This window comes from Hemicordylus capensis, chromosome 5, assembly GCF_027244095.1.
Source record: "Hemicordylus capensis ecotype Gifberg chromosome 5, rHemCap1.1.pri, whole genome shotgun sequence".
Lineage (NCBI taxonomy): Eukaryota > Metazoa > Chordata > Lepidosauria > Squamata > Cordylidae > Hemicordylus > Hemicordylus capensis.
In genome coordinates this window covers 120,016,946-120,033,753 of record NC_069661.1, presented here as the reverse complement: position 1 = coordinate 120,033,753, position 16,808 = coordinate 120,016,946, and the positions used below count along the sequence as shown (strand labels likewise).

The 16,808-nt window shown below is 41.0% G+C and overlaps 1 protein-coding gene across 3 annotated transcripts in view; it reads right to left on the bottom strand.

Annotated features, from left to right (window-relative positions):
* The window catches only part of BOD1L1 (biorientation of chromosomes in cell division 1 like 1), a 65,028-nt gene that overhangs the window by 19,192 nt on the left and 29,028 nt on the right, over positions 1 to 16,808 (bottom strand). For 2 of the 3 annotated variants that reach the window (XM_053255040.1, XM_053255042.1), the window contains exons 10-16: positions 8,627 to 14,687; positions 7,078 to 7,145; positions 5,946 to 6,015; positions 3,235 to 3,308; positions 2,613 to 2,694; positions 2,364 to 2,443; positions 1,239 to 1,323 (exon numbers count right to left, since the gene is read on the bottom strand). In XM_053255040.1, the coding sequence (XP_053111015.1) occupies positions 1,239 to 1,323; positions 2,364 to 2,443; positions 2,613 to 2,694; positions 3,235 to 3,308; positions 5,946 to 6,015; positions 7,078 to 7,145; positions 8,627 to 14,687 (6,520 nt within the window). The remainder of the gene's footprint in view (positions 1 to 1,238; positions 1,324 to 2,363; positions 2,444 to 2,612; positions 2,695 to 3,234; positions 3,309 to 5,945; positions 6,016 to 7,077; positions 7,146 to 8,626; positions 14,688 to 16,808) is intronic. The other variant, XM_053255041.1, reaches the window with a different exon arrangement.

Sequence of the window (16,808 nt, the reverse complement as noted above, 5' to 3'; positions counted from 1 at the left end):
GTAACTTCCTTTGCATTGTATAAATCCTGGTTTTCATTTGTACTACACCCTATCATTTTTACTTCTGTGACAATTTAAATAAACAGCAGTGAATATGCTGCCGCTGTAACTTGTCCAACACTTTCCTGTATCAGGTACCTAGAGCTAATATTAAAAAGGTACTCTCTTGTTTAGTGACCAGGATTAGAGTATTCATTGAACTTAGCACTATACGCAACTGTGCAGACAAGAAGGAAGAATTTGCTCATATGGGGACTCATTTTCTATTTGGCTTAACATATCATGATCCAAACACTGGGTGATCCCCTCTCTGTGCACCAGAAAGTTTTTTTTTTTTTTTTTTTAAGATTGACTTGACCAGAGGGGCAGGACTAGGAGGCATCTCCCACATTGTAGGAGGCCTTCTGGCTAGGCATTTTTGATTCTCTGCTAGTTAGGGGAAGTTTTGACTAGGGTAGGTTATTGCTATGTCAGCAGAAATTGATTTTAGGAAGAAGGTACCTCCTAGCCCAGCCCCCTATCCCACCATTTCTTCTAAAGAGCCTGCCTCTGCAAGTAGTAAGAAATCATTTTCATGGATGGAAAGAGAGATGCGACCAGACAGTAGCATTTTCAGACCTACACCTACTCATTTCAGTCTGCCTGGAGTACAGCTTGCATTGTTCAACTCCCTCTACAGGCATGCCAAATGAAATCCTGAGCATTTTCTGGAGAAAAAGCTAAAGCACTAGAATTTGGTGATTAAGAGTTAATCCCATATTTGACTAATTGAATAATCCCATGTACAGTAGATATTTTAGCTGCCTTTAAAGGCAGTGGCTGACATTTAAACTAATGAACTGCTGATGCAACAGCATTGTGTTTTAGACTAAGGACCCAGCCTTAAAAACAAACCAAATAAAAATCTCCCCTTCCTTCTGTAGTTGCCTGTGCCACCCAAAAATATGTCCTTCAGCCCCAGGGACATATTTTCAGGTGACGTAGGCAGCTAAGCAAGGAAAGGGGCACATTTTTTCCTTAGGCTGGATATTTAAGATTGGAACGCAATGGTGTTGCATTAGTAATTCTTCAGTTAGGATATCAGCCAGTATCTTTCTTGAGGATTAAACAACAAGACAACAACACCAAATCCATGCAAACAGGTCTCCATTCATTTCAATGGGACATTCATAGGGAAAGTTACTGGTGGACTGCAATCCTTTCTGGACCACTTAAAACAGAAATTTATCTGACATCACCTTTTGTTTGTACAGCATCTGATGAAGGTTTCTGAATGTTAGAATCACTTTCAGGTATTTCTCCCAAATCTCCGGCTGTTGCTCTCTATGTAAAAATAAAAATATTAATAAATGGTTTTTAAAGGCTTTTTAAAAATGGTAAGCTTGTGGGGAGGGGTAGGAGGTTAAAGCAGGTTCCTGTAAATGATTTAAATCATCTGATTGCATGAGCACACAGCTTACTATGATTGTGGTGCATGTTTAAAATACATATTGTTAGTGTACATTCACATAATCTTGCAATCTGATAAAAGTGTAGAAAACGTCCCAGTTAAAGTGTTCACTGTGCACACTGATACACGATTAATAGCATATACCCTGCTCACCATCCAGTCCCTCATCAGGTAACACAAGTGCACAGAGACATAATTTTGGAGATATAAGAGTCATTTCACAGTAAAAAAGCACACACACCCCAAGAAGACCCAAACACAAAATACACCATGAACATTATATTTATGTTGTAAAAACATAAAAAATTCTTGACATTATAACAGTTGAAAAACATTGATGTTAAAAGTGTGTGTGTGTGGGGGGGGGGGGACCTGTTCCTTAAAAGAAGATAATTCAGGGGAATACTCTCCTCACTCAGTGTCACCTACCATGGATTATGAATACCAATGGCCCATTCAATTATGCAGGAAAGCCTCACCACTTAGTAAAGATCCCAAACTTCACTATGCATGTCATGTGTGTAGTAGTTCAGATATCCAAGCAGCCACAGGGTAGGAAACCCTACCATAAAGCTGGTTATCTATATGGATAACCATATAGACAGATAATTTCTGTCTGCACACCTGCCCCCACCCCAATTCCCCATTTAAAGCTTGGAGTTCTCTTTCCCTTTTGGGCAGTCATTGTGCCACATATATGTGGGCAAGTGAACTTGTACACATTTTTACGGGTGACTAACTTTTGTGAATCTGTGTGAAAGAGTACACAAGACTGCCATTGTACATGAGTTTCTAATTGGGCCAGAATTGTTTGGCAATTCTCAATTTTTATTTACTGTAGAAATAATTTGGTTACCATTCTAAACAAAGAGTTCATAGGAATGGACAAAGAAAACAGATTTTAAAGCAATACCGTATCAGTTTCTGGTTTGGATTCAACACACTGGCTCTGTTCAATTTCTTCTGGCAAAATCTGAGACACCACACCGCCATCTGCAAAATAATTTTACCATTTAATCTGGGAGATTTCCCACAGAGTTGGGGTGAGAATACTGAAGTCATGTGCATAACTTTCTCTAATTCAGGCTGACCTACAAGCCATACCTTGCCCAGCTTCACTATTAGAGATGCAAGAATGAAATAGTGCTTCTCTGTCAACTACCTGATTTATCATCTGCAGCAGCTGGATGATGGTCTGTCATTTCTGGCATGAAGTGTTCTTCTTCCCTATTGGGTATTTCTACCTGTAACCAAGAGGAAGAGAGGAAAAAGGAGAAGAGATCAGACCAGAGTAAAGCAATCCGTTCTGAAAAGCAGGGCATAAGGAGAAGCACCACTGAGTATCTCCAGCATCTGTTGTTTAGAGAGATACTGCCTTGAGTTATCCTTTAACTTTTTTGTTGAATTTAGTTAATTTTATTAGTTTTATTGTATCTTGTGTCTATCTTATTGTTGTGAGCTGCCCCGAGCACTGGAGGGGCGGGGAATAAACATTTTAAAAAAATAATAAATAAATAGCATGACCATGATATAGCTATCTTGCCTTTGACAGACCAATCCTTTATGAATGTGTGAAATCCTTAAAAACAAAACAAAACAAAACACTGGCATTAAAGGTATACTGAAAATCTAACTGGATTTTTGAATAACGAGTTGGGACCTATTCTTTTGCAGTAAGAGGCTTTAAAAAAAGAAAAACCAGAACACACACAGAAGAAGGGTGTGCTTCCTTCCCCCCATCCCCAGAAAAAACTCAAGAAAAACAAGCAAAGATAAATGCAAACCTCTAGTGAATTTTCTTCAGGAACTGGGACTTCTACTGCATCTGTTATGACCAAAGCACTTGTGGTTTCAAGGACTAAAATACAAAGCCACAAATAAATTCAATATGAATAATAACAACCTTACAATTTATATGGCACATGAGTGCTCAAAGAGCTTTACAGGTATTACATTCTCAGTAATGTATATAACAATCCTGTGAAGTAGGCCAGAAGCATCTTTTTATTACAGATATAGGACTGAGGCTAAGAACATAGTAGCTTTCCTAAGGGCTACTATCAAGTTCACAGGGGACCTGACACTGGAAGTGATGACTTCCTAGTTCACAGTCCATTTCCTAAACACTACACTGCACTAGCCCAGTTATCAGGGTGGACAGCAACAATGATTACAAACAATTCTCAGAAAAATGCAAACAAGCTTCAGTTGCCTTGCAAGAACAGAAAACCTTTCTACACTGCATGCTGTATTTAAGCAGGAACACCTCTCAGTACTGAGGATCAGATATTTAAATCCTAGTTTTGGGAAGAGATTAAAAAAAGATGGGGTGGGGGAAGGGGAGCAGACACATGTGTGCATGGATATTTGGTGTGCATACTTCCCTGGACTACAGCCACCAGGTTTGGGACTGAGTGGCATGAGAGCAGCTGTAGAACTACTTGGTCTGCTTTTGAATGTACAGAAGCCTTTTAAAACAAAAAAACCAAACAAACAATCACTTGATCGAGACTTATCAGTACTAAAACAGCCACTATGCTATTGTTGCTCATTCCTTTATTTCAAAAGGAAAGTCCTCTGATATAGCATGTAGATGCAAGATTTATCAGCGTTTTGTTCTCTAGTACCTGCTCTTCTCCCTGTCTTATTAAATATAGTGTGCGCGCGCGTCAAGAATTCACAATTGTGCTTCACTCTCACTCCTTACCTCCAAACTCTACATATTGATTCTTTCCCCAAGAGCCAAGACACATCAAAGGGCTCTTTAACCCCCTGCTTCCCGGCTGAGACACAACAGAGGCTTTGGAAGAACCCTCTCTTTAATCTGCACCTCCGCTGCTCCCACACACGGGCAACAGAGAGGCCCTTGGGGCTTGAAGGATTATGCGGAGCACCAGGCAGGAAGCTCATGGCTCCTACTTGCTTATTCCAACTTTAAATGTTTAAAATTCTGCTGTACTGGAACTCCCTACTGTAAACTTAAGAATAATACTGCTTACTGGTTGTGTTCTCAGACTGCCTTGAGAAGAGAATGCTCATTTTTAAAAAATCATTTAAAATGTGTACAAGTTTTAGTTTATTGTTACTACATTAGGATACAAAAGAGAATCTTTCAATTTTTAAATACACTGTCAAGCCTAGAGTTAGATCTTAGCTACTCAAACAGCAATGGAGTGTTTACATTCCTTGCAGTCTTGGACTATGAAACTCCCTGTCTGCTGTGCGTACTCAGCTCTGACAGAAGACAGGATTCTCTCTTAAACAGCTTCCTTTTACCCAGGTTGAATTGCACCAAACAAAGCCAAGGGAATGTTCTAAAAATGTCTCTCTAATGGGAAAAGTACTACACATTTTAACACGTGTCATATATAACACAATTTACATATCACAGCAGAATTTCCTCAAAGACTACTTTCTGAGCCATAGTTTGACAGAAAAACAACATTTGAGCAAAGAATCAGCGATCTGAAATGCAATGACGTCTGGATGCTTGAGAATGTATAGCAAAACCACAAGAAGAGAATCATTTAATGCTTCCACAGTAGCGAAAACCTCTGATCTGGGGCTATTTCAAGTGCTAGGAGTAAAAGGGAGATGCTGGTGTCAGGAATTGGTGGGGGTGGGATGGGGAGGAGACTAGGGAGGTGCACAAACTGGGTCAGCACCTCCTTAGGAAAGCACCGGACTGGCTCAGGTGCCCGCAACCAAACTGGTTCGGCAGGGCGTGGAGTGCTTCCTTTAAGAAGCACGTAAACAAGTCCTTACCTGCTCCACTGCTGCCCATCTGCTTGTCCGGGCATGGCGCTCGCTCTACCAAAGGCCGTGCGCGACTGTGTTGCTGTTCCTGAACTCAGTGTTGGCATGCCCATAGCTGCCACGCATGTGCAGCAGCCATCTGTGTGCCGACGCCCCGTGCAGGCTGCAGGGAACAGCGCAGCACACGGAAAAGCGGCAGGGCAGCAGCAGAGCAGGTAAGGACCAGCGTACCTGCTTCTTAAGGCAGCCTCTCCCCACCCACGAGCTCCCAAGCTCGTTTGGGCACATCCCTGGCCGGCGGGGGGGAGGGAACTTCCTGTTCACTTATTTTGTTTCTCATATACAGACATACTCTGACTCATTTGTATGGCTAACAAACTACAGCCCCAGTAGCGTAGCTGGTTTAAAGGACCCAACTACTTTACAGAGGGTGAAGTTTGCTAGCCATCAAGGTGGTAAAGGCACCCTTAACTGCCTTTCACAGCAACCATTTCTCTCAGTGAAAGGGGAGATTAGACAGCTTCTCTCCATCTTCTTTACTCACACTGACAAATTGCCAAGTTTTGGACTCACTGAAGGGTGGATTACGATCTCTGTTCCTACTGCTAAAACAATTCCTATGTGACTAGTGTTTCAGACATTTATTCTTCATATACTAAACACTGTGGAACAGCGGTTGTCATGGTAGTCAATATGACAAACAACAGTGAATTTATTGTCATTAGAAGAATGAAGTTACCTTTACAAGTTTCTTCTGGCTGGTACTCTTCACATGGATCTTCCTTTGCTGGACTTCTGTGCTGAGGATCCTATGAAATCAAGGAAAGAAAACTATTTCAAGGTTACTGATATCACAGTCTCCAAAGCTTGCTTTTCAGTGGGACCCACTAGAGAATAAAAACTGTACCACTGCTTACTATACAAAATGGGTTTTCCTGAGTAGCAGCCTAAGATACACCCGTAATCTCTTGAAGGGCATATAGGACATTCCCTTTCCTGGATAATTTTTTTAAAAAACACTCCAGTCTTTTCAAAGTTTCCTGGGAGATCTCAGAAAACAAATGGGTAACCTCTCGCTTCCTCAGAAGCTTAATAACAACAACACTAATTTTAAGATGTTTTAAGACTGAGGAGAAGGCCGTGGGGAGAAAAGGACAGAAAAGGTCTTGCTGAAGGACCATCTTTTCCCATGTGACTGCCTGTGTCCTTCAAAGACCCTTCTCTAGGTTCCATTGCATTTTGAAGTTCGCAGGCGGAGCAACTGGTGAGAGAGACTTTTCTGCTGTGACTCCTGCCCTCCCCACACAATCTCTACAATGCAGTCCCCAGGAAGGCTTGTCTGGAGCTGACACAGCTTTTCGGTGCCAGGCAAAGACAGACCCTTGCAAACATCAATTGAATCTGGTCTTATTTTGTTCCTGTGATAAGTGAGGGCTTTTATCACCTCTGATGTTTTAATCATGCTGGTGTTATTATATGATGTTTTATTTATTGACTGTTAGCGGTTCTGAAAGTATATAGCAGAAAGTAAGATATACATTTTCTAAACAAATCAAGCTTACAGTGTAACATGCATGCAATAATTTAATTTGAATTCCTGAAATATCAGATGTGTTCAGTATTTTATGGCAGGTCCAACAAAATGAGTGGATGGAATTAAACCTATTTTGTTACTATCACCTAAACTGGAAGTATGAAATACTCTGAAGCATCAATACTAAATCCTTCTGTCAACATCTTCTGAAGTGTTTGCAAAACTCAAATTGCTTCATTTCCCTTTGAATGGGTTGAAACTATACACTGAATCAAATTACTGTGCAGAATTATGCAGAAAGGAATATTCTAAAAATATTGCAAAGTATCATAAATACCTCATCAGCTGTCACCTTAGTTGTTAGTTCCAGCTCTTCAGTCACAACTGGCAGAATGTCTTTATTGTCTAAAGAACAGTAATTTAACCATTTATTATATATAAGATTATACCTCCTGCAGTCTTATTGCTATCCAGCAAAATATGATGGCATTTAGTTGAATTAGTACATTGCATTGTAGTAAGTTAATTTGCTTTGAAATCCTAGACTAAAGTATTTTCCAACAATCTTTCTTAGAATAGCTTTCCCCCTTCCCTTTTGCATAGTGCTTTGAGCACACAGAGGTGAAAAAAAATGACACCAATTTTATAAATGAAGAGCATCAGAATCAAAATCAAGTTTGTTGTTTTTTCAGATTTTGTCCTAAATAAATGGGATTAATAGCCTCATTCTAGCTACATTTACTCAGAAACAAGACACTTACTTTCAATGAGATTTACTTCTGAACACCCATATGCAGAATGTCTGCTTAAATCTATATACTTCTAATTAAATTAACTGTAGTTATTCAGAATTTAACAGTCAAGCTACCAAGACAAACAACTAGGGACAGAAAATGCAGCTTCCTCCTCAATTGAAAACAAAGCTCCTTGTAATGACTCCATGATTCGTTGTAAGCAATTCTCATAGTACATTTAATATTCAATATTCTTGGTAATGTCTGAAAGCAGCAGCAGCAGCATGGTCATTTTAACAGCAGCTGAAGAAAGGTAAAATTAACTTGTGCCACCTTTGAACAATGTTTCATTTTGTTATCCAAGTGGTTCACATTTTTATTTCCTTTTTTTGGTTAAATATACTCCTAAATATCTTACAGGTTTCTCAGTCTAGTGCTAATTTAATCCATTTTTAATTTGCTGTCTCTTGAAGACACACACAATTTCATTTTTGCTTCTGCTAATCTAAAACCAGCTATTCATCCACATTTTGCCAATTTTGTTTGAATTCTCTTACTTAATTTAATGGATCTGCTTTTAACTGTCAAAAGTTAAGTCAACATCATATGCATAACGCCTCAATTTGTAAATCTTCCCTTTTATTTTTGTACCTTTACTGAGCCACCTGAACAGTGACGTTTGCTTAATACTCCATAGGGTGTTCTGGGAGGAAAAGTAAGATGGTGCACAATGCTGTCTCCTAGAAATGGCTAGCATTACATTAATTGGATTTCCCCCCTGACTACATTCCCTTCCTAAGAGCCTCTCTCCAGGATTTCCTGAAATATGCTTAAATAAAACCATATTTTAAAAGGAAGTGGTTGTTGGGCAATTATCTCCGTTTTGAAAATGTCTTGATTCCTTCATTTTGCAGCAGTTAATATGAGCAGCCAGCATGACCAAGTGTCAAGTTTAACATTCCAAAGTCCAAACTTTATTCTTGGTCTTAGTAGATTTTTTTGGGTTATGTAATAATATTAGCTTTGCTTATTGCAGATCTCTTCTGTATACCTAATGAAATCCATTTACATTACCTGATTCTAAAATGTAAAGTCATGACTTTCTAAAATTTTTTTAACATTGCATCACATAAAAAACTCAGAAAACCTCACCTGAATTGTACGCTGTACTCCCTTGAGAAGCAGCTTCAGGTTCATGATGATCATTCACTTGGGCATCTGTTTCAGCCAAGCTGTGTTCCCTACATAGATCTGTTCCTCCAACAAGTGTTCTGTCCTCAGAATTGGTTCCTGTTACAGAACTCAGTGAAGTCAAGTGCTTCTTGTCAGGGAAGCCCCTTGTTTCAGAAAGGTCAGTTTTTAATACTGGTTTAGAAGTAATATAATCTGTTCCTACATTTTCATTTCCTCTTTCTTGCTCTACTGGAATGCTAGAAGGGCTCGATGTAACTTCATTGTGCAGCCCACCCTCTTGAGCTCTGTTTCCATGCATGCAGGATTCAGAGGATAATCCATCACTGACAGAGAAGTCCAAATGTATTTCTGTGGAGAGATTTTCGCCTACACTGACAGATTTCATTGTATTTACAGGCACTGCTATGCTTTTGGTATCATCTGTGCTCTTTGATGTTGATTCTCCCATCAAAGCACCCTCAGGTTCCTCAGGATAGGATATCCGCCTCTCTCTATGAAGCACATTTGAAGACTTCTCGCTTTCTTCTGGGGCTGAAGATGTGGTGTCGTCAGACTCTTTGGCATATATGGCAACATTATTCTCATCTTCTTCTATAATTGCAAATGCAGATGAAGTTTCTTCTGAGGCAGCAATGGTGGAGACACTGTCACATTCTTCCAATCTTCTGTCAGAGATCTTTTCCTCTGGATTCTCTGTACTCAAGGCAACCAATTGCACACCAGGTTTGGCACTGGCAACACTGAGTCCAAGTGCTTCATATTTCCGCTCCTTTCCAACAAAAACAGTCACACTTTGGTTGCTTCTTTCTGTACTTTGGACAACTAATTCACATCCTTGGACTACAGCTTCTTCAGAATAGACATCCTTGCCTTCCTCTGCTGCATCTGTGGAAACTTCATCTCTTTCTTTCTTTCCCGCTGGCACAGACACACCAAGCATGGTGCCATTATATCCTTCGATTGTACTTGTAGAGATAGCAGAAGTCTCAAGTCTTCCTTCTGGCCTAGTGACAGAGACCTGATCAACCTCTTGTGTATCTGCAGGAAACACAGAAGGCTCAAAGTGTTCTGTTGTGCTGGTTGAAATCACAGCTGCATCAGCAGTTTGTTCTGATCTTAAGGCAAAGTGCAGAATGGGATCTTCAGTGCCTACTTGGGAAATGGGAGCCTCTGGTTCTTCAGTAATGCTTGTGGAAATCACAGTGCACTCATCTCTTTCCTCTTTGCTACAGACTTCTGGATGGCTTTCATCGGCTCCTCCTGTGGACTCACTGGGCATGGGAACGGCATACATTTCCAAGCTGGTGGAGGTCATTTCTACAGCTCTTACAGTAGCAAATGGACTCTCACTATCTTCCATCATGGCGCTTGGCATAGGGGCCTCAAAGTCTTCGGAAATACTTGTGGAAACTTTATTTGGTTTTGCAGCAGCTGCTCCATCCTGGTTTGTATATTCAACAGCCGTGCTAGGCATAGGGGCCTCGAAGTCTTCTGCACCTATAGGACTTGTGGCTTTCTCGGAGGTCTCAACTGTTCTAGCAGCAAATGAGGATGTTTGTTCAATGTGCTCGGCAGAACAATGTGCAGCTGCAGGCTCGACCCCACTTGTAGAGATTGTCTCACCTTCACATTTATCATGATCATTAGCAGAAGCTGAAGGAATGGCGACTTCCTTTAAGGCTGCTCTAAATAACAGACCTTCACATTTCATACTGTCTAAGTAAGATATAGCATTCTCATCCTTCTCTTCCACAGCAGAGAGCTGACTGGCACCTTGTTCTGAGGTCACACTAATCACGCCACACTCGTATGTCTCCGAAACTGTGGACTTCCCCTCTTTTTCGGCAATGAAGGCCATAACATTTTCACCGTCTGTACCAACACTAGCAGTGCTGCTTTCAACAACCCCCTTTGTGCTATTGTGAATGTCATTACTCTTAGCTTCTTTCTCTAAGCTCATCATGCTGTCAACGGTACCTTTAACTGCGTTTGTGGTAAGCACAGCTAACTCTATTCCAAGCTGGCCTGCAGAAAGGCAGACAGAGGAGCTTCCACTTGCTGCAGCTCCCACACAAACCAGAACCCTCTCACTGTCTTCTGTTCCCGTACAGGCCAAAATGTGCTCAGTTTCTTCATTGCCTCTTCCTGTACTGGTAACAAAGTTTTCGCTTTCCTCATCATCTTCTTTTGCACCTGTGCTAGTCACAAAGCCTTCGTCATCACAGGAACCTCGACTTACTTCAGTGAGGTTGGTTTCAGCTCTGGCTTCTGTGCTGTCTGTGGCATGTTCATATTTTTCTTGTACGTCTAAAGAAACTGCAAAACCTTCATTGCTGTCCTCCAAGCCAGTGCAAGCAGCTGTAGCTTCAGGGTCATCTTCTGCAGTTATGCCTGTGCTGGTGACAGCACTCTCACCATTCACAATGTCTTCACTCTTGTCAGCATGTGGCCCAGTTGCCATATTGTTGGCTACCATTTTGGCACATGCGCCAGTCACAGCACTTTCTTCCTGTGAGTCCGTACCAGTCACTGAACAGATGGCAAATCCAACGCTTAGTCTTTCTGCACCTGTACAAGTCACAGCACCGTCAGTTGCTTTAACCTGCTCAGTTCCTGTTGCATTACTTTGAAATCCATCTGGATTTTCAGCCAAAGATCCACCCTGAGCTTCAGTGCCTGCACTGGTTACAGCACCGTCACCTTCTGTCTCACTGATGCAGGTAGCAGCACTGTCCAAGTTGCTTGTATCACCACAAGTGGAAGCCATACACCTTTCTTCAGAGCCTGCGCTGGTTACAGCATCGTCTTTCTCGTCCGTTTCAACACTATTGACACTCTGCTCTAGTTCTACTCCACTTTCATTGATTAACTGCTTGTTACTTTCATCAACATAATTCATAACACATTCACCACTTTCTTCTTCTTTTGTGCTGGTCAAGGAACTTTCACAAGCTGCAAGACCTTCAGTAACACGACCACTTTCTTCAGCTGCTGTGACAGTGCATTCACCAAAGTTCTTTTTGGTTATAGAATGGGCATCTTCCTTGTTCTTGGTCCAGATGCCCACAGTGAAACCCTCATCTGCTTCTATGCTTGTGCAGCTCAAAGCAGGCTCACTTTTTTCTTCTGAACATGTAATGGTGGCATCACCTTCCCTTTGCAAATTTATTGATGTACCTTCTTCACCTAGGCCTTCTCTGGTACTAGTGGCTGTTGCAGTGCTCCCAGTACTTCTTTCCGTGCTAGTTCCTATAACAATGGCTTCAGTAGTCTCCATGGTGTTGTGCTTGATGCTAACAGAACTGCTGCCTACGACACTGTTTTCATATTTATCTTCAGTGACTTCTCTTAAACCACCTCCTCCTCCTTCACTGACTCTTGCAGAAACTTCACTTATTTCTTCTGGAATGTTCTCAACCACTGACCCTGAAGAGGATTCTATTACAGCACTAGTATGATGATTTTCCTTTGTTTTGTCCTTACATTCCATTGCATCCTCATTTTGCTTTTCAAAAGAATCTTCACCTAGATTGTCTCTTCCCTCTTTCTCCAAACTGGCTAGGAGAGATTTGTTTGCATTTACATCCCGAAATACGCAAGCTGGGTCACTCAGATTATCATTATGTATAATGCCAGTTAGTGCACTTCCAACTCTTCCGTGCACACTAGCTTCTATTAAAGCACTCATGTTCTCTTTTGTTGCTTGTTCACAACTTGTGTGTACTTTGCCACCTTTACTTATAATGTCCAGGCTGGTGATCTCACCTTCTTTCATGTTACTGCTGGGTACAATTCTATCTTGCTGTGCCATTTTAACAGTATGTGTTTTGTTGTCTGAAGTGTTTTGTTGTCTTGTATCTCTGAAACAAGGCTTATCTAAATTCAAAGATTCTTCTTTGGATACACCAACCAAAGGGTCTGTGAATTCTGTAAGATCCATATCCACAGATATTGTATGCACATCATCTTCTTTTGAGGAATTCTTTGTTGGAAGACTGCTTTCTTCACTTGGACCAACAAATATATTTTTTAAGTTCTTTGGCATTTGAGCATCCTCAGTCATTCTTTGGAATTTTAGCTTTTTGTTCTCCTTACGAGAAGCATCAAGCAAAATTCGATCACTTGTCTCATAATCAGTGATCACGTGATAAGGCTCTTGTTTAATGGATCCCACATCCTTGGAAATTTGTTTAAATGCATTACTTGGTGCATCCACTCCCTTTGTGTGAATATTTTCAGCCTTTTGTTCAGGGTTACCAGTACTTGAAGAGGAAGATTCTGATGACGTTTCTTTGGAATGTACAGATTTATTTAACTCATACACGGAATTAAGATGTGTTTGGTCTCTGACAATATTTCTGAATTTACTGTCTTGTTGTGAATCATTACTGCCACCTTCTTCAGCTTGAGATATTGGGTGGTGCATATTAATGAGCCTTTGTTCTGATTCAATCTCCATTGGCTCTTGGCTTTGTTCAGAATGCAATGTGTGCCCACTAGTCCGGACTGGCTTTTGAAGGCTTGGAAATTGGCTGGCAACAGATGTGACTGCTGGTGATTTTTCCTCTACCATGTCAATTTCTTGGGCCGAGGAACTTCCCTTTCTGTTTTCACCAGCTAATCTTTTACTAGATTTTTTATCCAGGAACAGGTTATTTTCTTGCATCTTTGTATGGCTGTCTGTCTGTCTAACACCTTTGTCCTCTGTTTTGTTGTCATCTTCTCTCTTTTTCATTTCCTTACTACTATGCTTCAAACTTCTGCTTTTGTGACCTTCTACCGACAATTTCCTCTCCAGTCTGGAACTGCTCAAATCTTTATCATTTTTACCCTTCTCTTTTATAGCTGATTTTTCTCCTGACTGTAACTTAACTCTGTGACCAGAATCTTTTTGTGAACTACTAACTGCATGTGCTGCAGTTTCAGACTCTAACTCTACGGAATTTTCTTTAAAAGCTTTACTTTCAGTTTTGGATTTACTTTGTTTATCTGGATCACTCTCTTCTGTATGCCGATCTTTGTCTGATTTCTGCTCAGAATCCTGCCTGGAGGAGTTTTCTTGCAATTCATTTTCAGGTACTTTGGCTTGTTTACTGTGACTCTTGGACTTGGACTTTAATAAGAGCCTTTCTTCCAAGACACTCTTCGATCTTCTTCTGTCTTTGTGAATACTGTCACTTTGCCTTATAGTGTTATCTGAGTTAGTTGATTCTGCATCATGCTTATCTTCTGAGTAACTTTCACTCCTCCTTGATGAACTGTGTTGTTTTGATCCACTTTGCAACTCTTTTTGCGGCCTAGAATCACTTGACAATCTTTTGGATTTGTGTTCCATTCTTGATTTTTCTGTAGAAAGATGTCTGTCTTTTCTGTTTTCTTTACGTGAACTCTCTTCATTTTTGGAAGCATGTTCAGAAACATTTTTTACATCTTTGCTGTTTACAGATGTTTTCCTTTCACTTCTGTGCTTATTCTTCCTTTCAGCTTTGTCATCTGACAAGGCTTTGGTTAGCTGACTGTGTTTCTGAACATTCTCATCACCTTTCAGGCCTTTCTCGGATGGCAAATTTTCTGTTTCATCACTTGTTTTATGAATGCCATCACCTTTATATTTATGCTTCATTAATGATCTATCTTCAGATAGAGTTCTGTCTTTTTCATTTTTCTCTTTTGATGACTTGGCTTCTTTCTTGGGTACACTTTTAAAGTTTTGAGTTTCTGAATCATCCTTTTTAATGTGTTTTTCATTTTTAAGTGCATGTTTTTGCTTAGGTGGTGCTTCTGGGCTGCCTTCTGCTTTCTCATACTGAGACTTAGGATCCCTGGGTTCAGTGTCTTGCTGTGTTCCTTCCAGCTGAAGAGAAGTAGATGTTTTTCTTTTGTGTTCTCTTTCTACTTTGGAATCGCCTCTGTTTTCATCAGCTGAATGCACCAACTCTGAAAGTCTTCTAGCAAGTTTATTCACTTCATTTTTGCCTTGACTAGCTTTCACCTCTTTTGTGGAGGGCTTTTCACCACTCTACAAGAAAAATGTAGCAGACAGATTATCAGACAATTTTTTAATGCTAACATTGCTAGTTTATTGATACTATGCCAACACTCATATTCACTGCTTTAATTGCTATTAAAAGGAATAGTAACTGCATAGCCATTTGCGCTAAGACATTTCTTCTTCCCACAGGTAAAAACAAACCAACAGCTGGCTCAGCAATCAATACTGGTGCTTTGTGTTTTACAAGAAAATGGGACACAAGATGTGTAAGTTCCATTAGAATCAATGGGAACTTGATAATTCAAAACAGCTAGAAAAATTAAAGATGCTATCATAAGATGATTGATAATTTCTCTTATCAAAGATTTCTATAGCACAGAGAATTCAGTCAACCAGTAGCTATCTCATGAGAGCCAGCAATATTTTCTTCCTATTAGTGGCTTTAATAAAAAAAGTATAACTGAAAAAACCAGGTTGCTCATCTGTAACTATTGATCGGGTAGCGATCTGCTGCAATCCATAAGAATGGTTACTGTGCCTGCGCAGGGACCTCCCGGCCAAGTGCTCTAGCTCCTCTCGGCATCCAAGCTCCACCCCACATGCTCAGTGTGGATGGTATAAAAAGGCGGGCTGGATGCCCTTTCTCGGTTCCTGGATAACCGCTGTGCAGACGATTATCCTCAGTATAATGATAAAAAGGTGAGTCTCGAAATGGTTTTTTAAATACACAATTGAAGGCTGCTGCAGCGGGGATGGTTGGAAGGGTCTTATGGATTGCAACGGATCACTATGAGATCAATAGTTACAGGTGACCAACCTGTTTATCTGGATTGTGATCCACTGGAATCCATAAGAATGGGTGTTTAGCCAGCTGCTTGAGGTGGAGGGTACAGTACCTATTGCAACAGCCTTTTCAACACACTTCTCCCAAAGTTAGCCTCTGCTGCAGAGTGAAGATCAATGGCGTAACGTCTCACAAAGGGAAACTCTGTAGACCAGGTAGCCGCCTTGCAGCTGTCACTAAAAGTAATTCCTGACAAATGGGCCACTGAAGCAGTATACACCCTTGTAGAATGAGCCCTGATGCACTTTGGGGGCTCTGCCTTTGGATCCTGTAGGTTAATATCAGCTCTACTAATCAGTGGGAGAAGCATTGCCTAGAAACACAGTTCCCTTTTGCCTTCCCTTTGTAATATACAAATAAATGTTTAGTAAGTCTGAATGGGCTTAGTGCATTCTAAATCGTCTCACGTCTAACGTGTGCAAAGTTTTTTCCAGAGGAATGGAGGGATCTCTGAAAACAGTCAGTAGGATAATGTCTTGGTTTATGTGGCCGAGACAATCTTATATCCTGAGTGCAGTTCACTCACACCCTTCAAGCTTTGGTGATAGCCACAAGAAAAGCAGCTTTTAATGTTGTTATTTTTAGATATGATGAGGTTATGGGTTCAAAGGGCTCTAGAAACAAGGCCAAAAGCACCAGTGATATGCTTCACTGGGAGACAGCTTGCTAATCGGTGGGTACAGATTGTTCAGGCCTTTCAAAAATCCCTTGGGTGTTTGAACAGGGTCTTCCCATCCCAACCTGGGTGCTTTGAAGCCACTGGCTGTGCACCATGAAGCTGTAGACCGGGTCATCCACAACCGTCAAGATCAAGGCCTATAGTGCTTCTGCCATGGCCTTCATCTGGAGATAAGCCTTTAACTCTTCTGTAGGTGATACATGTGTAGAAGGTGGGACGCTGTGTGGAGAGTCCTCTGGTTCAATAGTTTCTGGGTCCAATTCAAAATTGGAGGTGCTGATGTGCTCTTCTTCCAGTAACTGAGGAGGAGAAGCAGGCTCAGGCTCCACTGGTGCCGGCGTCTTCTTACTGGTGCTGGTGTCTGAGTCTGCATGGTAGATGTTTTCTTGAAAACTTCTGGGGAAGGCAGAGATTGGGTAGATATGGACATTTTAGGCTGCATTTCTGGATCAGCATGTGTAGTAGTTGTCATCAAGATTGGATTATCTGTTGGTAACGTAACTGGAGAGACACTGGTCTGAGATACTGCAGTCATCATTAGAGTTCTATGCTGAAAGGTGGGATCATATCCTGCAGCCAACGTGCATAAGGGGTCAGGCAGGCTGCTGGTCAGAGTGAATGAAGC